The sequence below is a fragment of the Pteropus alecto genome, unplaced genomic scaffold (assembly GCF_000325575.1).
Source record: "Pteropus alecto unplaced genomic scaffold, ASM32557v1 scaffold155, whole genome shotgun sequence".
Classification (NCBI taxonomy): Eukaryota; Metazoa; Chordata; class Mammalia; order Chiroptera; family Pteropodidae; genus Pteropus; species Pteropus alecto.
In genome coordinates, this window is record NW_006438113.1 from 13920023 (window position 1) to 13944321 (window position 24299).

The 24299-nt window shown below is 50.3% G+C and overlaps 1 protein-coding gene across 1 annotated transcript in view; it reads right to left on the minus strand.

Moving 5' to 3' along the window:
* COL13A1 (collagen type XIII alpha 1 chain) overlaps positions 1-24299 on the minus strand; it is a 182371-nt gene that overhangs the window by 135587 nt on the left and 22485 nt on the right. The window contains exon 3 of the mRNA XM_015592180.1: positions 23542-23611. Coding sequence (XP_015447666.1) covers positions 23542-23611 — 70 coding nt within the window. The remainder of the gene's footprint in view (positions 1-23541; positions 23612-24299) is intronic.

Consider the following 24299-nt stretch of genomic DNA (forward strand, 5'->3'; position numbering starts at 1 on the left):
TTAGGGTCAGAAACCTGTTGTTTTTTTTTTTTTTTTTTTTTTTTTTTTATAAGCATTGTGATTTAAGAGCTTTAAAAAATCCTACGACATTTAAAAAATGATTTTAATAATTCTCTTTGTTTTTGGTAAAACTGTTAAGGCAATTCCAGTCCATCTAAGCTAGAGAAGAATATAGAGATGAATTGTCTGAATGGCTCAGGCAGAGGAGGGGGTCAAGGCACCTCGGGTGGCGGGGGACAGTGGCAGAAAATCTCATGGACACAGTGTTGCAGGATAAAACGCCAGCTGGGTGTGGCAGCCCTTAGCTGTACAAATGTCCACACTGCCTCTGACATGCATAGAGAAGGTGAGCTGTCAGAGGGAGATCAGGGTGATAAAGTAGACTTGCTTGTCTGCAAGCCCCACCCTAAGGCCCGTGTTTCTTCTCTGCTGGGCACCTCATTCTGTTTTTATAAGGGAGAAGATCCCTTTCCGGTCCATGAAAGAAACATCCTTGTCCATCTGCCTCCAGAAAGACACAACGGAAGTGAATCAGATGCCATCCAGGAGAGACAGAAAATCAGTCCACACCAGTCGGGCTGTTCTCTCTTTCGTTGAGTGGGGTTTGTTTACACTCCCAACATTCCTTATAACACTGAATCCGAGGTGTTCTCAGAAGTACCATCGTGCATGAGCTTTGGAGCCAAACAGACCTGGGTTCATATCTCAGAGACTCTCAGTAGCTATGAAGCTCCCAGCAAGTTTAATTTCTCTGAAGAGTGTCAGTCTTCTTATTTACAAAATGAAAGTAATAGTACCAGCTTTCAAGATAGCTGTGAGGGCAGAACATAAGAATGTAAGCATTCTTTTGCCCTGAAAAAGCACTTGGTAAATGGCAGCTTTGCTTCATGTTACTATGCCACCATGTTTGCTGCAGGGGGATTTTAATTCGTTTCAGGCCACAGTTTGCTCACACTTTGTCAGCAACCTCAGCTGTCTGGTTTTGTGACACTCATGTGGCCATCTGATCCATATTCTTGGCAACCTCTGCGTTTGTCCTGCCCCCTCCCCCTGAGAGTCTCAGCTGGTCCCAGGGACTTGAGTAAATGACCTTAGAATCCATTTGGCCCAGAGAGCCCCACTCTAGGAACCCAGACAAGCTGGGAAGGGAAGGGAGAGTGGAGGCGGGGGGTGGGGGGGGGTGCAAAAGGGCTGTACTTCCTGCCCCTGGGGCTCAGAGGCACTTTCATTCCTTTGGGGCAGATCCAGCCCTCTGCAGGGTCCCCTCTTTCTCTCCCAGTGGGCCAGTCCCACCCCCCTGAGGACCTTGATGGCAAGAACCCATTGAACTTTCTTTAAGTTTCCTGACTGATTTCGTGGGGCCTGCCTGATTGCTTTTTTTGGGTCACAGATGGGGAGGGTGAAGGGAGAGTGATTAAGGGCCCCTTCCCTGCTTTGGCAGGAGGCCCCCATCCTTCCCTCCCAGGGCTCCTAATCCCTCCGCCTGCAAACGCCTGTCCTTACGGGCTGAGATACTGCAGAGCCAGAGGTTTATATACAGACCAGTTATTTATTGGGAGGCTTAGGGCCAGGATGAATCTGGGCTACATTCTCTTCTGTCCTGGCTCTTCTCACCTGGGTTGTAAGCAGGGAGGAAAGGAGAAAGGGGAGAGAGAGATGTGAGGATGGGATGAAGGAAGGGGCACTCATGTGTTGAAGGGTCCTATATGAGGTGTTTACAGGGGCAATTTCATTGAACAGATTGCAGTAGGTCCCTTGTACCTAAGGTGCGTGCATGCGTGAGCAGTACGGATGCATGTGTTTCAGAGACAGGACGGTGCACGTTCAACAGCATGGCTCCTGAGTCAGGCCTGGACCCAACGCCAGCCCTGACGTTTATGGGATGACCTTATATATACAGATGCCCTCCTTCACTTCTTGGAGGCTTAGTTTCTCATCTGTAAAATGGGGACAAGAATTTCCACTTCCTGGGGTTCTAGAGCTGATGGAACCAAGCCCCAAATATGGTTTCTGGCACACTGTAACATATGCAATAGATGGTGGCTATCATGAAGAGAAGGAGGAGGAGGAGGGGAGGAAGGAGGGAGAGACTTGGAAGGAGGGGGCGATAGAAGATGAGAAAATAGGAGAGGGGTAACGAGTGCCTGAGCAAGGGATCTGCTTTGCTTGCCTCCACCTGGGACTTGACCACTTCAGTTTTCTAGCAACTCCCTGGGGGTGGGCCCCTAGCAGGACCTCAGCTCCCCCTGGGAAACCCCAGCTAAGAATAATGGCGATTCCAAGTAGCAGAGCTGCCACCCATGCCCCATCTCAAATGCCTGCACACCCGCTTTCACGAGCAGCCACTGCACAGAGGGACCTCCAGGGGATGGGGATTTGGATCCTCCTGGGGCTCCTTGCTGAGAACCAAAAATGCACCCTGTGTCTTTAAGGAGGCGCCTACTGGGAGCCCAGGAGGGAGGAAGGTTAAGATGATTAGCTGGTGCTAACAAATTTAGGATGTGGAAGAAGTCTTTTCTTGGCTGTCCATCAAAGAAAGGATTGAATGTCCCTGAGCTTGGAGAGAGCAGAAAGAGGGGGGGAAAGGGCTGGGGGAGGGGAGCAGGAGGGTGTTATGTGCTTACCAGCTGAGCTTTCTCCCTGGACAGGCCTTCCCTGAGCACTGGGGGTGTGTGTGGGAGTCAGGCAGGCTTGCAGGGCCCGGTGGCTGTCTGTCCAGACGCTGGCCTCCCCATCAGCCTGTCTGTCTGTCGTCGCCCCTCCCCCACTGTCCCAACCCCAGCTCAGGTTATGTCCAAGCAGCTGGGCTGAAAAGTGATCCTGGAGGAAGAAGGCCCTTCCTGTTGATTAGGAACCAGGACACTCTCCCCCAACCCCCTTAAGCCCAACCAGACCCCTTCCTCATCCAGGCTCCCTGTCCTGGGGCCACCCCCTGCCCCTTGTCATGAAGGGCTGAGCCAGTCTTCAACTAGATTTCCCCTGTAACCAAGAGAAACGGTCAGGGCCTCCCAGAGAGATCACAAACCACTCACAAAAGCCTTCATAAAAGGTTATTTCCGGCATGGGCTGGAAGGAGGGGGGCATGGGAACTGTGCCATGTCCAGGAATGGTTCATTCAGAACTGCCTGGGCACCGGCTCTGTGCCAGGCCCTGTGCTAGGCATTGGGGAAACAGACAGCAAGGCACTGCTCCTGTCACCGCCCAAGTACCTGCTCTCAGAAATGCACCGTCCAGTGAGAGAAAGAGAGAAAAGAACAAAAAGATGCACTACAATGAAACATATTTATAAAACAGTGGTTTTCAAAACTCAGATCTGCCTTTAGATGAGCCTTCCAGGTCATCCTAGGCAAAAGGACAACCTGGAAGGCTGCTCTAAATGCAGATTTCTAGGCCACGCCCTTGGAAATTCTGATGCTGTGGGTTTGGTATGGGGCCCAGGCATGTGCACTTCCAAGCAGAGAGGACGATTCTGACGCTGGTGGATGTTGGAATTGAGTTGGAGGAAGACTGAAATACAGGGAGCAGAGGTAGTGCTGAGACTGGGTATAGGAACGGGTCCAGGAGGCAGGCGATCTGAAGCTGATTCCCACTGGGGTGGGGAACAGCAGAATGAGGTGGCCTCTCAGGGACTTATGAGAAATGTGTTTCCTCATCCTTGCTCATGCTCAAGGCCTGTTTGGAGCAGAGTGGGACGTGTGTGCTGAAGATCAAGGGCCTTTGTCACCTCAGCTGAGTCAATTACCATACACTGAGGGCCTACTGTGTGTGAAGCACTATATTAGACCTAGAATCTAGGGGTTCCTAACCTAGCCTAGGTTTGAGTTAGAGCCAGTTGCCTTTCGATGGGAGGCGTCCACTAAGACCTGAAGGGTGAGTAGGAGAGAGAGCTCGGCTACAGATTGGATAGACTTTGTCAGGAGGCTGGGAAGGAGGTTTACCACCTACTTCGCACAGATCCTCTGGGACGGAGTGGGTCTGGGATACTGAAATCAGGAGCATTGTCTTGGGTTCCGAATATTGGGCAGGGTGAGGAGCTGGAAACTGGAGGTGCTTGTTGACTCAGAGGCTGCCAGAGCCCCCAAAGACTTAGGCAGTGGCCCCATCTGCTCAAGCTACATCCTTACTACCTAGGACCCTGAGTACCCCTTCTGTGACTTCTCCATCCTCCCTGGATGCTCATACACCACTGAGCACAGAAGTTATAGGAGACTGGAGAGACCTCCAGGGACATCGTAAGCTTTCTATTGAACTGACTAGAGATGCTACTTGGAAAGACCTTGGGCACCATCCAACTAAATATCCCATTTTGTAAATAAGGAAACTGCAGGACAGAGAATCAGATAACAATTAGGCATGAGACTTTAACAGAATACGGTTCTCTTGTGACCTCTTCAGTAACTTACTTACCTCTCAAGACCCATATGAAGTCACTTCTCTTGGGATTCCCCAGATGGAGCCCAGGAACCTCTAGAGCCAAATCACTCAATTCTACCTGCCTCCCCAAGACTGCTGTCATCGACAGTCTGGGCACCTCTCTCTCCAGGTTGCATTCACCCAGCATATGCACTTTATGGTTTCAAACATCCTTTAAAGTAGGTGAGACCTAGTTGCCCATGACCTCCACGCCTACCAATTGAATCTTCTGACATTGTGTTGCAGAGTGACTGCCTTGTGTGAGACTCTAGACTTCCTTGGGGTCTCCTCTTGTGCTGTGACAGCGGGTAGTGGAGGAGATGATCCCATCAGCCATGGTTTTGCGGGAAACCTTTGGTCATAAGCTCGGTAGCCAGAGAACATAAAGAGTTTACTCTCACTGCGTTTCTGCAGCCCAGGCAACAGGGAAGACTTAACCTTCCTTGGTCCTGGCACCAATTCACGTGTGTAGACCCAAAGCACATAAGGGGCACTGCTCTAGTATAAATGCTGCTGCCGCTGACTGAAACCCTCACACAGTAAGACCCAGAAGATTTGTCAAGGAGCTGGGTTCCCTGCTCCTCGAAGGAGCAAACCCTGAGTGAAGCAGCCACTGGCCCCTGGCAGCACGTTGGGATCAGCATCTGGGCACCTGCAGCCTGTCCTGCTGCTGGAGACAGGGCGTAGAGACGCTGTGGCCTCGTGGAAAGCCAGCATTCAGGGTGGGGATAATATTAGTGCCCAAACGAGCATGGGCATATGAGTGCTTCAATGTGGGGGGAGTGTGTGTGAGGGAAGGTGGTCCTCAGAGAGATGCAGTAATTTGGGGTGGGGGGAGCTACAGAATATAAACATCACGTCGGAGTCTGAGTGCGAGGACACCTGGGTTCTGGTTCCTGCTCTATACAGAAGCTAGTGAGCTTTTCATGACACCAGTCTGAGCGGGTCATGACTCTGCTCGATACCCTTCGGTGGCTCTCTATTGCTTTCAAGGTAAAGGACAAAACCTTAATATGGTCCACAAAGCCCCACATGGTCCGGCTCCTGCCGACCTTCCAAACCTCATCTCATACCACTCGGCAGGAGCTCCCAGCTCTGGCCACATTGCTCTTCCTTCTACCTGCCCCGTAAGCTCCCAGCTCTGGCCACATTGCTCTTCCTTCTATTCCTCATTCTTACCACACTCCGTCCCACCTCTGGGTCCTTGCAAATGCTGTTCCCCTTACCTGGAAGGCTCTCCCTCCCTCTTTGCCTAGTCGATTTCCGCTCCTCAAGGATCACTTCCTCAGGGGAGCCTTCCAGGACCTCTCTGACCCTCGGGATTTTTTCTAGTTTTTCATGGAACCCTCTATTTCCCTTTGGTAGGGCTGGTCACCATTTCCATTTTACTTTAGCCGGTGAGATCAATGGCTGTCGCCTCCCTAACTAAACTGTAAGTTCTGTGGGTGCGAGGGCTGTGTTTTGCTCACCCTAGGGTTCCCAGTACCTAGCAAAAGGCCTAGCATAGAGTGGGTGCTTAATCATACAAGTTGAATGCAGGCATGAATGAATGAATGAACGGAAGGATGTTGTGATTTTGTGCAAGGCAAATCCGTAGTGCTTAATAATACAAGTTGAATGCAGGCATGAATGAATGAACGAACGAATGAATGAATGGAAGGATGTTGTGATTTTGTGCAAGGCAAATCCGTCCTTTTGGCCTGATACCTTAAGTGATGATTTGTAGAGTGTTTACGCCATGCTAGGTGCTGGGGAGGGCACCAAGCTGACTGTCTAGAGAGGATATTGATGTGTAAACAGGCCTTGATAACACAGTGGGATAAGGTTATGCTTGGAGGACAGGAAAAATATAAGGAAGCGGCATTTGGTGGGAGATGGGGAGGAATTCCTTGAGATTACAACTAAGGCCCAATTTGAAGGGTGAGAGTTAACAGGCAAAGATGGAGATAGGGCGTCCTGGTAGAGGCAGAGCAGGGGCCAAGGCGCAGCAGGGAGGGAGAACTAGGAAGGCTGTGCTGCAGCAAGGCCCGGAGCTGCTTCAGGGGAATGGAGAGAGACCGGCCAGAAGGGCCCAGTGGGGCTTTGTCGGAAAGGCTTTGGCACCAGTGGGGGGTTTCAGGCAGAGGGGCGACGGAGGAATGTCCTCCTGCGTAAAAGGAGAGTCTGGGCCCCTCCAGCTCTGGCGCCCAGGGGTATGAGACCCGTGGGGCAGAGGAATAACGGGCTAGGAAGGTTCCAGACTCCGTTGCCAGCAGAAGTCTCGAGGGACTGCTTTCTTCCTTGACGTCAACTTAAAGGTCACACAGATCCCAGGTTTTCTCTCAGGAGCCGTTAAGGGCTCCGCATTTTATGCTTTTACCCAGATCCCTTTGGGATTCCATGATATCCCCAGCCTGGACCACCTTGTAGGGTAACCAGTCCCCTGAGCCCTCGAGGCGCTGAGAAGCAGGACTTCCTTTAATTTGTCCTAAACTTACCTTGCTCAAGTTTCAAAGCAGGGCCCATCATCCTAGTGTTTGGGGAGTGGAGAAAGGCACCAAAGGCTGCCACGGTGGGAGGGGGAACTCAGGACATCTTTGACTCGGGGACCTCTGCATCACATCAGTCCACAAGCTGTAATTCCCACCACAACTACAAAGACAGGCTGCTGTCTCTCCCTGCCCCTAAACCCAGGCCCCTTTCTGTGCCTGAACAGGACAGGCATGAGATGATGAACAAGAAGTGAAACAAAGCCATTCGACTGACTGCTCACGTGAGCAAACATGGGCCACAGCTGGGGGCATGTAAACTACAGGACCCCTAAGTAACCGGGCTCCTTCAATGCCACTCCTTCCAGCCTCTTCTTCCAGTCTTGTCCCTATCCTGCCAGGAAACCTGCCCCAGCCAGCACCTCGGCTGAAGCTGTTCTCCAGCTCCGGCCCCTGCAGGGCCCACGCCAGGCCACGGCTCCTGTTAAAAAGCTCTAAGTCCTGCTTGGCTTCTCACAGTCTCTCACCCCCACAGGCAGCCCATCGGCAAGGCCTGCCAATGTCACTTCCAAAACACATCCCAAGTTTGTTCACTGCCCCATTTCTTCTGTCACCATCGCCTCTCACGTGGACAGCTACCACATTCTCTCTCTCCCCATGCCTCTCTGCTCCCCCAGTCACCCGACCCTGTAATCAATTGTCTATCAGCACCAAGAGGAATGTAAAATGTAACCTGAGCATATGGCTTTCCCTTTTAAGACCGTCCAGTGGCTTCCTGGTTCACTGAGGGCAAGATTTATAAACGCCACAGGCCAGAGTCACGCGAGATGCCACAGGGCTGGTCCCAGCACCCCTCTGAGCTCTTTCTCTTCTCTCTCCCTTTCCCTCATTCCATCAGGCCACTCTGAACTTCTTTCTCTTCTTCAGACACCAAGCCCATGTCCACCTCAGGGCCTTTGCACCCTCCTGCTGACTGGAATGCTCAGTCTCCATCTTCCGTTTTATTTATTTAATAAATTTATTTAATAGATACTTCATAGTACTTTATTTTATGCCAGGCTTAGTCTAGGTACTTTTCAAGTTTTGAATCATCTGTTAACTCTTCGCACGGTTGGCTGTCTCTTCTCAGTTCAAATGTTTCCTTCTCATGAACACCATGAAAACATGGATACCACTGCTCCCTCAGCAGACCCTATAGAAAATATGCCCTGAATTCATTTTCGTCATAACAATCAATGGACATTTTCATATTTATTTCTTTACGGATTGTTAGCTCTCTCTTCTACTAGACTGAAAGCTCCAGGAGAGCAAGACCTGTCTGTCAGGTTGACCTTTATGTCCCTAGAGACTAGCACAGCACCTGCCCATGAGAATGAATGAAGGAGTCACCTGCCCCAAGAGGCTTCTAAGATCAACATGTTCTCTAAATTCTACAGCTGGCATGTACAAATTGTAGGACGTAAATGGTGAAATGTTTTCTGTGGACACTGCTCAGATGCTCAGTTAGGGGATGGGGTTCTGGAAGCAAGGGGGTGGGGAGGCAGGTCAGGTCTTGTTCATAAATATAAAAATAATAACTGGCAAGTTTGTAGCAAATGGCAATACATTTTAGAGCTTTCAGAGAGCTTTACACAGGTGAACTCACTGGCCTCTCCCAGCCACTCAGTGAGGCTGTCATAGCCCCATTTTACAGATGCAGGAGCTGAGGTCCAGAGAGTTAGGGTCACATAGTGTACACAAGAGCCAGGGCTCGCCCATACCTTCTAGAGCAGATCTGAAGCCTTCCCAAAGAGGCCTGTATCCATCTGAGTGCCTGTGCTCTTGCACAGTAAGTCCTCACTTAATACTGTTGGTACGTTCTTGAAACTGTGGCAAAAAGAAGTACTACAAAACCAGCTGAGCCTCAGAGAGGTTAAGCTACTTGCCCATTGTGACAACTGGATCCTGGAACTCAGCCAGCAGACAATTCTGACACTTGTTAGTAGAGGTGCTTCCAGAAATGGCTAGGTGATCCTGAAAGAACCTCTTCCTGTATTTGGGTCTTAGACTCTGTTTGTTAAAGCCCAGATTTTTATTAGATCCTGTCTAGGCCTGTCTGGCTCTGCAACATGAGGAAGGGGCTGCCTGGATGCCTTGGAGCAAGGGGAGACCCCACATTGCCCAGGGTGCCATGGATCGTGTGTCAAGGGTAACCAATGCACAGGGTCCAGCCTCCTGTGCTGGTCGGATGACCAAGACCATGGTTGCATGGGAATGAAGAATGGCTGGGAGATCTTGGAGTTTCCCAAGACCAAGAAAATGACTCATTTTATTCACAGAGGGGTTTTAAGGTGGGTAAATGCTGTGAGTAACATCCAGCTCCATTGCAGAGCTGCTAAAATGAACATTAGAAATGGGCTTTCAGCCTGAGCTTTCTTTGGATAATAAAATCTGGCTCCTTCTCTGTATGTCTCCTCCCCTTCCTCCCTCCCTCCCTTCTTTCCTTCCTTCCTTCTTCCTACCTTCCTTCCTACCTTCCTCTCTCCCTCTCTTCTCTCCCTCCCTCCCTTCCTTCCTTCCTTTCATTCTAGCAGAATCTTTGAGACCGTTGTTTTACAGAAACATGATCCTACTGCACAGGTGTCTATTCCACAAGGGGGATGGACATAAAGGATAGAGGAGAAGTGAGAGTCAAGGCCGATTTCTAACTCTCCAGGGAACCCCTGCCCTCCACAGAAGCAAGGAGAGGGAGAGGAAGAAATGCGCAGTGGGGAGTAAAGATTGGGTCTGACTTTAGCCCTAGATGTAGCTGTGTGGTGGGTGGTGGCTTCAAGGGCCAATCAGTTTTAGGGATGTGGCAGCATCTTTTGTTCTGTTAGGAAGGACGAGCTGTCTCATGGACAGATGAATCTGGAACCAGACACCCAGCTTGGCCTGGAACTCTTGGCTTCAGGAGGCATCAGGGCTATGACATTGGCCACCAATGGGCTGTTTCGTATCCCTCTGCCTTGCCAGTTTCCGTAAAACTGCCTCCCTATGACCCCAGTAGTGGTGCTGGGGACCCATTCTGGGGATAAGACATGGAGGAAAGAACCCAGCCATTCCCCATCTAGCTGTGCAGGTTGGGGCAAGTTCCTTTTTCCCTCTTGGGGCCTCATTTTCCCCTACTGCAAAATGAACAGATTGGATGACACCAGAGGATTAAATATCCTGTTCTTAGAGTTCTGAGATGCCTGGAGGTGGACACGTGTAGGACACACCCTGGACACTAAGTCCCCTATCCCTCCGCCAATCCCACCTGAGGGCTCTGCATATGTTGGACTCATGGAGGATTGCCTTTAAAGAAAGGGTTTGCTGCTGCCCCATCCTGCCCAAGGTGACCTCTGATGTCCCTTTGGTATTGCAATCTGGATCTGGCAGCTGTAAGGAAGAGGCATGTGCCCCCCTCCATCCCTGCAAGACATCTCCTCACTCTTCCTCTCTTAATACCTAGCTTGCCCCTCCTGCTCCTTACTCAGCTAAGTTGGGGAACGCGTGGCAGATATCAGTATTATAATTGTAAGGGATGGGAGCTAGATTCTTCTAGAGTGGAAGAGACTTTCTAAAGTCAAGTTCTTTCTCATGGGTGGTGAAGAAGAAACAAAAGGCTGAGGTAGGAATGAGAAGTGAACGATCTACATATGTAAATAATCAGGCACGGTGGGCACACAGATGTGTACAACCCCACTTAAGCAGAAAGGAATCTCGGTTATCCAGAACACCTCAGTTTTAGGAGAAAGGGGTATACATGACTCCAAAATAAAAATATAACAGAAATTATAAAAAAAATCTCCATGGACTTCCAGTGCTGTCTCTCAGAGCCGGCACACATTCAGTCTAGCGACTCATCTACCCCTTTGCCATCCTCATTCTCCAAGGTGAAAACAAAATACTGCATGCCGGGCAATGCCTCTGAGAGCCAATCGGCAAGAATGATGCAGCCAGGGGTGATGTTGTCGAGTACTTGGCATGAGAACAGTGCAGAGACCCAACAACCAGAACCAACATCAGCCATGATTAGTGAGTGGGCAAGGCCACTGTGGAATGTCGATGAGGCCACCATGTCCAGACTCAGGACCACCATGAGGGAAAGGCAGTTCTTCATTGCTGGTTTGTTGTAGTGTGTTAGGCTCCTGTGACAGTTCGCATAACTGTGTGGGGAGCTGGATTCCACTTAAACCTCCACTGCCTATGGGGCATGCCCTAGGCAGGCTGGCTCATGGCACATCTTCCCCACTTAGGTAGGTGGAAGAGGCAGGAGGCACTGCCAGAGCCCTCTGCCTAGGAGCCTCCCCAGGTCTCCACCCAGCAGAGGAGCCAGCCTGCTGATGGAGACAGCTCCACGTGTGCAAAGACAAGCCATCTCTGTCTCGTTTTGCCACACTCCCAACCCCATCAGAGACATTCCCACAATACCTCCCCTGTTATACCTGCCACACAGACAGATGGCAAAGGCTGGATGGGTGGGAAGAAGCATTAGGCTGAAAATGAGTTTGTAAGGGAGAGAGTGACAGGCAGGCCCTGCTGCCACTCAGCTACTGCAGGTTCTGACCCTTCTGTAATGCTCTCCTCCCACCCCTGCTTGCCTTTGCCCCACCAACCTCAGCACCCCCACCACCCCAACACACACACGTGCGGACCTCCGGCCTCTGCTGGGAGTCTTCCTGCTTCTCACTCACTAAAGAGCGCCGTGCAACTGGGCTACAGGGTCCCTCTGTCCCCCGGGGTTGGAATCTTAGGTACGAACGCCAGCAGTGCAGGCCACCATCAGTAGTGTGGTCCTCGACCATTGTCCTCACCTTGGTCCCACCTTGCTTATGCTCCACCTCATAGTAGCTAGGATCTCAGGGCTTGGGGCCCTATCCGGGGCACCTACCTATCAGCACGAGTGTACAGTGTGGGAAGGATATCGGAAGGCCCTATCTCCTGATGTATCTTCCGATGTTTCAGAGCTGGTTCTCAGTCCCAACCCTGTCACTTCCTAACCCTGTATCCTTGAGTGGAGTACTCTGAGTTTCAGGGTCCTCATTTAGAAAACGTGGTCATATGAGTCTTAACCTCAGAGAGATGTTGGGCCGTCTGCAAGGTGCAAAATGGGCAGTCATACTACTGTCAGAGACCACACAAGATGCCTTGATGGTGGGACTGGAATCTGCCAGGGAGTAACTGAGGCGAGAGGCTGGCCAGGGGGTGACAAGGAGTGAGAGCAGCTAGCGAGGGAATGGGTAGCTGGGTGGCTCCAGGAGGAAGAACTGAGGGCTGTGTCCATGTGCCCAGCATGCCCCACCTTTTAGTTCCTTATTAGAGCCAAGGGCCCGTCCTGTTTACTGCCCCCTCCTTCTAAAGTAGCACCCAGCGTTTCTTTAGAAACATGATGGTAGAATTTTCTTTTGGGACTCTTCAGAGCACAGTAGGCAAAGGCTAGACCAGGTGGTCCTCCACTGAGTCTAGGGCAGGGACCCTGAGACAAATCCCTCGTTCAACAGCAAACACAGGGCCAGGCCTGGCCATAGGACAGACAGAGACCCTTGGGCACAAAGTCTCTTGAGTGCCTCTAGCAGACTCTCTGGCAAGATGTACCCCTGTTCTCCCTCTCTGCCCTGAGCCGTGACTTCGGCAGCCAGGCAGCTGACAGCTACAGGTAAGGCCTTTCTTCTTGAAGGCCACGGCATCAGATCTTCCCTTTCCCCACTCTCCCTTGCAGAGCCTCAGTATTTCCGCAGGGACATCCCGTATCCCCTCCCTGCCCCCACCTGTCCAAAACAGAGCTCTGCATTCTTCCTCTCCACCCTACTCCCCTCTACTTTGTACCCAAAGGCAAAGAGACTGGCATTTGAAGCCTCGGGCTCGAGTCCTAGCTCTGAATCTTAGCCATGGACCTTGGGCAATCCCTGAACATCCCTGAGCCTCAGTTTCCTCAACTTCAAAATGGGGATAAACACAGACTGACATCACAGAGTGCTTGATGGGAATATAAGCACTACTGCGTATAAAGCATGAGTATGATGGCATCTTCTAACATGAACACATGCCACGATCATTATCACTTACCTGGGCTCCCAGGCTAACCACTGCCTTGACTCCTTCCTTGCCCACACCTACCAGGCGGCCAGCGCTCACCAATTTTACTACTCCCTCGCCCCTTCCACATGTTGCCACATGTCTCTGCTCTCAACAGAATTGTCGCAGCCTCTTTCTGGCTTCTTTCCTCTATGCTCATTCGCCCTCTACACTGCAGTATGCACAGCTGGATCCCGTCATACCCTTTCTGAGAAACCTTCCACGGCATCTTCAGGGAGGTGGCCAACACCCTCCATGGTTTGTTTCCCTCACCCCCAATTTTTCTTCCCAGCCTTATCTCTGATTCTATCCTTCCGTGTGAGCTTGCCTCAAGCATTCTAGATTATTCCTCCTTTCTGAAAGTGTGTGGGGGAAGCACATTCCTTAGGTCTCTATACTTTAATGACACTACTTCATTTGCTTACAATGTCCTTATATACGTTTTCGTTAACTGATGTCTTGTCTTTGAAGGCCTACTTCAAATGCCACTTTTGCCATGAAGCCTTTCCTGAATCCACTCTTTGAAAGTAACCACTCCGTCTCTTGCATTTTCCAGATGTGATGCTTATACTACCGCCAAATTCTTACCTAACCCTGGATAGGAGGGACTGTGTCTGAGTCACCTTTTACCCCCACAAGACTGAGCACGGGCCTGGGCCTGGAGTAGCTGTTAATCCCTGCCGTGCCCAGGTCACATGCCAGCTTGGCCCAGGGGCAGCCTGGAGCCCTGAAGAGCACACGGACAGCCCCAAGTCTGGCCACTGGTCCCTTGCCTGCCTCTGCTGGATTGGGTTAAAAAGGTTCACTCTGGCCACAGTTCCTGTCCTCACAGGGCAGGTTTTAAGGAAAAAGCTCTAACAGGTAAGTGTGTGATACAAATGTGTGGACTCATCACAGGAGTGGATGATTCCCCCAGGACCTGGGGCAGAACCGTATCTTCCTTCCCCTGGTCTTCTCTGCTGGCCTGTCTGAGGACAGACAGGGAGAAATAAACACCCAGTGAGTTCTGCTGTCTTTGCGAGTCCACCCAGCCAGACAGCTGTCCCTTGTTCTTTCAAATTCCTGCAAAATTCCAGAGTCACTCCCACCTCCACCAACAGCTGCTACAAACATGGCCCCTTCCCCTCTCAGGGCACAGAGTGAGGCTAATTGCCTATCTCCGTATGGATACGGGGCACAAACACGACCTTTAAGAAAAGCCCCACCACCCAGTGGTTCCTGTTCCAGGCCGTGGCTGGGGACAGTGGAGTGCAGGAGGGGTCAGTTTTTCTTCATAAACCAGAGTTCCAAGGCCCTCTAATCCTAAGCATCAGCAGTGATCTCAAACATCCCCTCCAAGGAGCCAACCATCACCCCTCGTGTAATTAACCCTCCCGTTGCCAAGGTCCATGGCCCTTTGTTTATATTCCACAGCACTCAACACAGCCCGCCTCCTACTGTATAATTGGATTGTGGGCACATCCAATTCCTCTTCCTCTAATAGCTTTCATTTGTATAGTATCCCTTGGTTCACAAAGAAGTTTTGCAATAACGCTGTAAGGTCATTATTTATATATAAGAAGTGAGCTAATGGAAACTCATTAGTTAAGTGGCTTTTCCAGTGCTGAAGAGCTAGACACAGAGAGTTGGAGCTCAAACAGAAGCCTCACCCCCACCCCACAGCAAATGCTGCCATCACATCTTTGAGGGCAGGCATGCTTCTCACCCATTTTGTATCTCTTGCAGTGCATTGCATAGTGTCCCTATAAATAGAAGCATCCAGAATTTTTTTTGAGTTGGAATGACTTAAGTCTCCAACAGGGCAGAGAGGGACGTAGGAGGGAGGCAACACCTTCTGCAGCCTCGCCCGCATTTCTCCATTGCATTTGGCGACATGACATGGCATCTCTTCATGGATCTCACATGGCTGGATGCAACCTGGTGAAGGTTGAACTTCTCCTCACGACTCCATCACACCAGAAGCCCCTTTCCACTCAACATAATCATCATCATTATAGCAACTAACAAATCTTTTTGAGCCAAGTATGTGTCAGGCTTACTAAGGTCGGTACTATCATCATCCCTCATTTCACACGAGATCAAGAGAGTAATTCATCCACAGTCGCATGACTACTAAGGAGTAGAATGGGATTCCTGGGATTTGAACCCAGGATTACTGGGAGTCAGACTTTAACTGCTGGGTTAACTGGCTTCTCCCTGAACAGGTCAACTGAGTACCACTGCTACTGAAGCCAGGCAATCATACCTCCCTACAGACAGCCTAACTTTGCCCAGGACAGCCTTCCTGTAGTGGGAGAGTCAGAGGCATAAAAGAGGATCTGGAACAAGGCAAGACTATGGACAATGGACACAGAGCTTATTTCACTGAATACTCGTGCCCGGTCTGTCAGCAGGCACTAGCACCTTCAGTTCACAGTGGCGGAGATGGATACACAAAACAGTTAAGGACCTTGCAGGACGGTCAGCCCTCAATGCCTGGCTGCTGCTCCCAGAAAAGGCCATCAGCCAGGCCTGGGAGAGCCATGGGAGCCATCTCAGAGTGAGGCAGAGGAGGGGAATGGGAAGCATAGCATCAGGAGCGAATCGGGTGTTAGAGTCTAGCCGAGCAGGGTTTGGCCCCCTGGCCATGGTTCCTGGTATGGCTGGCACTATTGCTGCCAGCCCAGAGGTGACTGAAGGCCACTCCCCCACCTCCCCACCCTGCCCCCACCACAGGAGCTAAGCTCCAAACAATAACACATCCTTATTGGTGGAGAGTGTCAACTGAGTACAACAGTGTCAGGCCCGAAGGGTTCCTTCAACATTCTCTAATCTAACGACATCCTCTAATCAATCTCGATTCCTTCAACATTCTCTAATCTAACGACATCCTCTAATCAACCTCCTGATTTAAAAATGTTTAATATTGAAATATGTTAGATATTCAAAGAGGTATAAACGTAATATAATGTATTGTTTGGCAATAAAAAGGAATGAAGTACTCACTATATCATAGACAAACCTGAAAACATCACACTCCATCCATAGAAAGAGAGAGCAGATTAGTAGTTGCCTGGGGCTGGAAGGGTTGGGGGGCGCGGAAATGGAGGGCAACTGCTAAAGGTTTTGGATTTCTTTGTGAGGTGATGAAATGTTCTGCAAGTGATTGTGGGATGGTTGCACAACTCTGCAAATGTACTAGAAATAATCAAATTGTATGGATGAATTGCATATGTGAATTATATCTCAATCAAGTTGTTACAAAAATAAATAAATAAATAAACCTGGCATACCTATCACCCAGCTTAATAGTTAGCGATATAGCCAAACCTCCAATGACCCCAGTCTTCACCTCATCCCTCCTCTCTATTGAATTTGATGTTTATCACTCTTGTGCATTTCTTTATTATGCATATATTCCCTGAACAATGTTATCATGTTGTTTTACATGTCTCTAACTTTATATGAATGAATTATCCTGGAAAAATTCTTTGTACATTGCTTTTTTCCCCTCAATAGGATGAGATTCACCCATGGCATAGCTTGGTTTGGAGGTCAAGTTCATCTGTGCTCAATGTGTACAGTATTTCATTGATGGAAGTACTGCAATTTGATACCCACAACGTGTCTCCACTCTTCTCTCGAATATTTCGGTTTTCTTTTTCTTTTCCAGCAGTCTACACAATGCTGGAGAGAACACCCCTTCCTCTCTTAAGCGCTTGTGTTTCTCTAGGACATGCCTAGGAGGGGGGTGGCTTTGCTGGGGGCCATTCAACACTTTACCAGATACAGCCATATTGTTCTTCAAAGTCGTTCACTTCTCTTTACAAGTGAGGAAATTGAGGCCCAGAGAGAGAACAGTGACCTGCTCAGAGTCTCAGGGTCCGGGACCAATTCCCAGTCCAGGACTCTTCTGGCCCCAGCATGCTGCCTTTCCAAAACCTTCCATTTCCTTATTTTTATTTCTCTACAAATCCCAGAGACCACCCGGGCGGCGTTATCAGAGCCGATCTAGGAGAAACACATTGTCAGCAATGTCCAAAAGGGCTGGGGATCTGGAAGTGCTTTCGGGAGGAAATGGGGAAGAAATTAACTTTAGAGAATTCCCCAGGCATCTCTAAAGTGCGGAGAGGAAGGCCTCGAGAGAAGAGGGCTTCTAGGGGCAGGTGGGGGTGTTTTCGGGCATCTGTGGTTCCCTTCAGCCCTTCTCACACTGGCTCCTGACTCTCCTCCCCACGAGGGCTGGGGGCTTCCTTACGTTCAGGGTCCTCTCCAAAGTAACAGCCAGCCCTCCTCCTGGGGCAAGTTGGTTGCCTGAAATAGGGCTACAAAGGCCACAGGAAATGCCTTTATCTGGAACCCAGGATGCAAGCTTTATTGATTAGCTATTTGATTTCTAAAGCACAACATCCCCGCTCTGGTTTGGCCCTGGCTCCTTTCCCATACAGCCTCTCTGTTCCAAATGCTATTGCTAGCACACGGGCATCACCAGGGCATCACAGGTGTCACTCTGCATGCAGAAGGGATAATAGCTGGCGGGAGGGGAGGCCTGAGTGGGCAGGAGGCCTGAGTGGGCAGCAGGCCGCGTTAAGACTTTAGACCTTTATCCTAAGGGTGATGAAAAGCATTGAAGTATTTTAACTAGGGTTACGCATTCATTTTTAAAAGACTATCCTAGCTTCTGGGTAAAGAAGGGATCATAGAATGTCAGTTAGCAGCGGCTGCAGTGGATAAGGTGAGGGATGGCGGCAGTCTGAACAAGAGTGATGGTGGTGGAGAAGGAGGGGATCGGTGAAGCGAGCCCATCGATGGGATGTGAGGGAAAGGGCGGTGTCCAGGCTGACTCCCAGGTTCCAGTCCAGGGGCGGGGCCTGTGTGATGAGGGCGCCATTCTCAAGGTTGGGAATGTTGGAAAAGGGTCAGGTGTGGGAGAAAGATGCTGGCTTCAGCCATGTGCCCTTTGAGGATGGACCTGTGTCACATCTAGGTAGAGATGTCAAGAAGGCTGCCCAGTGCGGCTCATAGGCGGGGATGGTTCTCCCCGACCGGAAACCCACAGAACCTCCTCTCTGTGTAAGAGCCTCAGCCTGAGTTTTGGTGCCTGTAGTTCACGTGCCTGTAGAAGTGACATCAAATGGTTTACGATCGTGGCCAAGGAGAGAGCTTTGCACGTGTATACATTCTGGTCTGTTTTCACTTCTCATTTGAGGACAAATTACTTGTCCCAGTAGGTGGTTCTGCCTGGATTATACATTGAGCACACACCAGACATGATGTCAACAGAGAAACCAAACAGCAGAACTAATGGAAAAGGCTATGGTAGGAGAGAGGGATGCAAGGAGCTGCAGGGATGCTGTAGCAGGCCTGGAGGTGAAGAGTTCCTCACATAAGACAGGAAGTAAAGCGATCAGTACAGGATGAGCAGATGTGCACAGGTGAGACACTAGCATACGGGCAGGGCAGGCGAGTAGCCCAATTTTACTGAAAGAATAGAAGTACAGCATAGTGAGAGATTGGTCAGAGACTAGGCTAGAGAGACAAAATGGGCTTCTTATTCGGGTGGAGGTGTGTATGAGCACTAGGGAGCCAAAGATAGTTTTCGAGCAAAGGAGTGGAACTGACAGGGCGCAGTGGATGAGGAAGTAGGAGGCACCGATGCTGCCACCATGGGCTGGAGCCTGGGCATCTGGGAGGTCAGACGGACCATGAGACAGGACTGCAAAGTCAGGAGGAGGAGGTGGGGGTAGAAGAGGGGGAAATGAAGCTGAAAGTCCATCCTTCTGGCTGAAGCAGAGCAAGGGAGAGTCCGAATCAGATAGAAGAGTCACTTCCCAGGCTGGACCTCAGGGATGCGCTTTAAGGAATAGCCAGGAATGACTACGAATTAACCCAACAATTATCTGCATGTAAAGCAGAATTTCTGAGGTACCTCAAAACAGTATTTCTTTAGTTTAAATGTTCTCCCTAAAACAATCATCAGCTCTTCCTTCCTTTTCTTTATTAATGGTACCAAGAGACACTTTTTTCTAAATTCTTCCTTTTCTGGGTTAGTTGAGTCTGAAATAAGGAGAACCACAAAGAAAGGAGGGGGGCTGTGGGTCTGCTTTGCTGTAGCCCAGGGGCAGAGAGGGGGGCCCAGTTGGGGACAGAAGCTCTGGCCGTAAGCCCTGCCCATGTCAATGCCATGAAGCTGTTGGGGTGAAATCTGGTACCAGAGCAAACAGGGCAAGGCTAGACCAAAAAAAAAAAAAAAAAAAAAAAAGGCTTTGGGACACGTGGACACCAGCTCTCATCACCTATGGAAAATAACCAAGCCCCGACGGGCAGTTTCAACCTGAACATTAAGGATATACATGAGAAAATAGAGCCCTATTCATAGAATCGCAGCCTTGTTTTTTGCTGGAGGGGGCTTTTCTCCTCTCCAAGCCATCGTCCACAGCACTGCTAGTTATTGCTCTAGAATAAAAATTGGATCAGGTCCCACCCCTACTCCCCAAACCCTCTCTGATGCTGTACTATCTCTTGTGGGGTAACAAAGCAAGGGCACAGACTTTGCTGCCCACCAGTAGGGCATCCATGGCAGACATCATTAAGCAATTGCCACATCTGTTGCTGCCCTTGGATACAACCTTACGATCTGACAAAGCACAGCCCTCCAGGCAGCCTTTACTGATCAATCACCCTCAGGTTGAAAACCCTTTGCCTCCCTTTGAACACAGAGACCCAGAACCCCTCAGCCTGTGCCTTTGCTGTCTTTTTCCACCCTTATTTCCCATCATTGTTTTCATACTCCAGCTTCCTTCGACTGCTTGCCATTCCCAAATAGACCTGTCTCAGAGCCTTTGTCCATGTCAGTACCTCGGCCTGCTCTGCCTCTGTGCAACTGCTAACTGTTCCTCGGTATCCGTTCTCTCACTTCCCATAGTAATAAAGTTATACCTGCACGTATGGCCACCCACCAAAAACACACTGCCTGGCCTCCCTCGGACCTGGGGGTAACCATGTGACTAAGTGCTGGTCAATGGGATATGAGCAGAAGTGACGCATGTCAGGTTGTTTTTCTTTAAGTTTTGCCCTTAAGGGTTTGGGCATATACTCCCCAGACCCCTTCTCCTTCCTGGCCAGGGCTTGGTGAGAATGAAGCAGCTACCAGGAGTCCAGAGATGGAAGGGCTACCCTTCCAGCCCTGGACCAGTATCCTCTGGCCTGCTAACGAAGAGACTCCCCTCTCTCTAATTAGAGTCCCTGTATTTGGGGTCCACTGATATGGTGGCAGCTGGGTCTATGCCCTAACTGTATGCCCTCCTACGTGCTTCCTTGTTTCTTACCACCGACCTCCAGTGCCACATCCTCAGTGAAGACTTCGCAGATATGCACACTCCTCTGGGATCTCCAACACTTCGCAAGCACCTCTCACTAGCACACCCAAACCAGAGGATGGCCGTGGCCTCTCCCACTGGCCTGGCTGAAAGTCACTTGTTTTCCCTTCGTCCATCCTCTATACCGGAGCTAGCTGTGGCGCCGACGCACAAATCTGACCATATCACTCCCTTGTCCCCACTATTACAGTCCTAGTGGTCAATGCCTGACTCTAGCCTACTCTTCCCCTTAGAGGTGAGGTCCATACAGCTGGTCCTAGCTCCCTCTACGTGTACCATCCCTCACATTGCCAGCCCCACCCAGCCCCAGCGTGGCGGGCCTGAAGTAGCTGTTTCCTTGCTGCCTGGATCCTATATTGTCCTGCTCCTCATTTGTTACCAACAACAGGGATACAGAATGGGAGCATTTTCCTGACCTTTGTATTCTTTTTAAGTGGCCTAGGAAGTCCCACGGTCTGTATATCTGTTCCCAAGGCCCTTCTCCTGCCTCAGCAGGCCATATGCTTTGCAAAAGGCCCACACCTATTCCTCTGAACTTCTGGCCACTGTGACCCTCCTAACGAGGCCCGACCTTTGGCATCCCGTCCCAGGGCTGCAGGCCCATCGCTCCCCTGGTGAACAGTACATGCAGGCCAGAAGCAGGATGCAGCCAGATCTCAGCCAATACATGGCTATTTTGGGACAGGGAGGATCCTGGGAGGATGCTGGCAAGGTCAGAGTAGGAAGGGAAGGAGGTGGGTTTTCTGCCCACGATTATGTGTCCCAAGCCCTCTGGATGCCGCCCAGGGCCCAAGGCTGCCACAAGGAAGAACACACCCACCACAGGACTCCCACCTCAGCCCAGCCAGCTGCAGAGGCAAACTGGGGGCAAGCATGGTTTGAGGCTCTAGGCTCCAGTCTCAGCAGCCACAGTGGGCAGGAAGAGTGTGTGTTTATTTGTTGTGTCCAAACAGCGCTGACTTCAGCATCAGGCAAGACTCAGAGCAGTCTTAGAGGGGGGAGATGTCAGAAACCAACCAGAGGGGAGATGGAGAATATGAGAAAGAATCCAATCACTCAGGAATGATTCTCGATGATCAGTTACGGAATATTTCTTGAGCATCCACTATGCATAGAGCACTATACTAGGCACTGGCAAGACAAAAAAGAATAATACTTTGACTTTGTATGTGGCACTTTACAATTGTCTAAGTCCTTCTGCAAGTATCAGGAGCTTTAAAGTGATTCGTAAACTCTGACCCTAAAGAAAGAATCGAAGATGAATGATTTAGGCACAAGAATGACAGTGATGTTTTACCCCTGAGTTTAGGGATTACGAACATTTCACAATGTCAGAACTGTGAAGAGTCCTGGAGAAGATAATCCATCAATGTGAAGTGCTTGATACTGTGCCCGACACATAGTAGGTGCTCAGTTAGGGGCAGCGGCAATAACCGCTATTACTCATAATAGCTTGGCAGCCATGTGGCTCGCAGGCTTCAGTGTGAAGGAGGTAACTTTACTGTAGGGTGAGAAGCCTCAGGTTGGGCAGACGGGGCAGGTCCAGGGATGCAGCAGGACTGGGCCCATCTTACTAGATGCATTTATTCTACACTTCCATGGCTGAAGGTCACATATCTGGTGAATGTCAGAGCTGGAATTCAAATCTCTGTCTCTCATGGCTCCAAATCTCCTGCCCTTCATCAGCATTTTATACTTCGAGTAAAGAAGACTGCAATTGACCAAGAGTTATGGGGACAATAGACATCATTATATGAAACGTAGGTCGCCCCAGAAACCCTGATGCTACATTGCTCTGCCCGGGCCCCGTCACCGTACCCTGCCTTCATCTCATCTCATTAATCCTGGCATTCTTCTCCCAAAAGCTTTCCCAGATCCTAGAGCTCAATCTCCCGAGGGAGGGAGAGAGCTTCCCAGGGTTTCTGGACACTCTTTTAATTAACCCAGACGACCCTCTTCTGCCTGGAGCCAGCTGAATTTCATCATGGTCTCACCATCTCCCCTGGCAGCACCTCTGAACTGTGACTCCCACCTCAGCCCACTCACGCTCCAGCAAATGCAATCCCTCCATTTCACATCTATCGGCCTCTTTTCCCTGGCTTGGGGACTTTGGGTGAGGGCTTTTTGGGCCCCTTCGCTCCTGTGTCCATGGAGGGCCTGCCAGAGAGCCCGGTTAGTGTCCTGTTAATGCCACCTGTGCACGACAGGTATTGGGGGCCACACTCTGAGCTGGCAGAGGCCCATAGCAGTGTAGAGTCCTCTGCAATTACTCAAAAGTGTTACCTTGTCTCCCTCAACTCTTTTTTAGAGCTTTCTTCCTCATCCCCTAAAAAGTACAGCCTGTTTCAGTTACCATGGGAACAATGAAGCTTGCCCATCTGTCATTCTCAAGGCTTAATAATAATGGTTAGCAAACTAGAAAAGTCCTCATGAGCTATAACATCATTATTATTAACTGGACAATGCAATCGAACCCAACACACAGCATGGCACCCAGCACAAAGCAGGAACCCAGTATATAGCTGTGACTAGATGAACAGACCCAGGTGAGGAGCCGGCTATGCAATATGGAGGAAATGGCATGAGAAGGGGCGTCCTCGAAGGTGATCTGCCCACGCAGGGCTAGTAAATAGCAGAAGCAGAATTTAAACCCAGATTAGACAGATTGGACTTAGTTTATTACACTACATCACCTTGCAACCTTGAACCTGTGGGCAAGTGTGAGTTTGTGTGGGTGGCCTAGATACTATCCACGCAGCACCTTAAGCCACTTAGCGAGGGCAGGCAAGTTTTGCAATTATAGGGGAACTCATTCATTCTGGTAACAAACACTTTTGTATATCTACTGTGTCAGGAGCTGGAGGCATGACAGTGACCGTGATGAGCCTAGTCTCTGCCCTCCTGGGTTTATTTCCTCTTCAATTCTGTATAACACTTCGGAATTTGCAAAACATAGCCACTCCCATTATCTTATCTAATTTCACAACCTGGTGCATACAGTGAAGGCTCATAGAAGAGTTCATGAATAAATGAATGCTTGAATGAATGAATGAATGAATGATGGATAGGAGATGGGTGGGCCGATCAGTGTGTAGATGGAATGACAGGTATTGTCATTCCCATCTTTCAAATGAAAAGTGACTCTCGGAGCAGGGTGTGACCAGAACCCAGGGGGCCTCTGGTATGTGTCCCCATCCTAGTCACCCATTTGCAGGGATCCTTACCTGGAGGGCAGTGACACCCTGGGGACATCTTCAGGGCTTCCCGGCGTCTGCGAGAGTGGAGCTTCCATTTCTGCACAGAGGAGACAGAGGAGAGGAGTCACTGGGAGTCGTAAAGGCCAAGCCCTGGAAACGTCTGTGGGCTGGCAGGGGTGGGGGATGGGGGAGAGGGGCCGCTTAGGGGCTGGAGGGAGGACTGTTCTTGGATCAAAGACTGGTCACCAGACATCTGGGTAATAAGAAGCAGACGGCGAGGTCCCATCTAGGTAATCTCAGTGTCTGATGTCTTCGGAGTGCTCTTAAAGAAATTAACCCCAACCGCAGGACCCTATAAACCAGTTGCAGCCTTCCTGCACTGCACTCATGGGCACAATGACCTGCTTTTCTTGACTCTGCTGTTTGTTTCCTGAGTAGGTCTGGTCTCCTGTTGGATGCAGAGGCAGGGACAGTGACTTCTGTTCTTCTGGTGTCCTTCAGAGAGCCAGGCACAAGCAGACTTAGGCAGGGGTGGGGGTTAGGGAGCCGGGCAGGCCCCTGCCCCTCATCAAACCTCATCCTCACCGACTTGCAAATCATTGAGCCAATGTGGAAGGCCGCAGAGAGGTGGCAACAAGTAGACTGGGATACCTCCTGCCCTCGAGGAGCTGCAATTTCCGGGGTGGCGAACAGACAAGTACACACCTATAAGCACCAGTGCTTAGAGTGCTTGCTCTGCCAAGGGTGGTGCACTTAGTGCCTCAGTCCTCACAGTCACCCCCGCC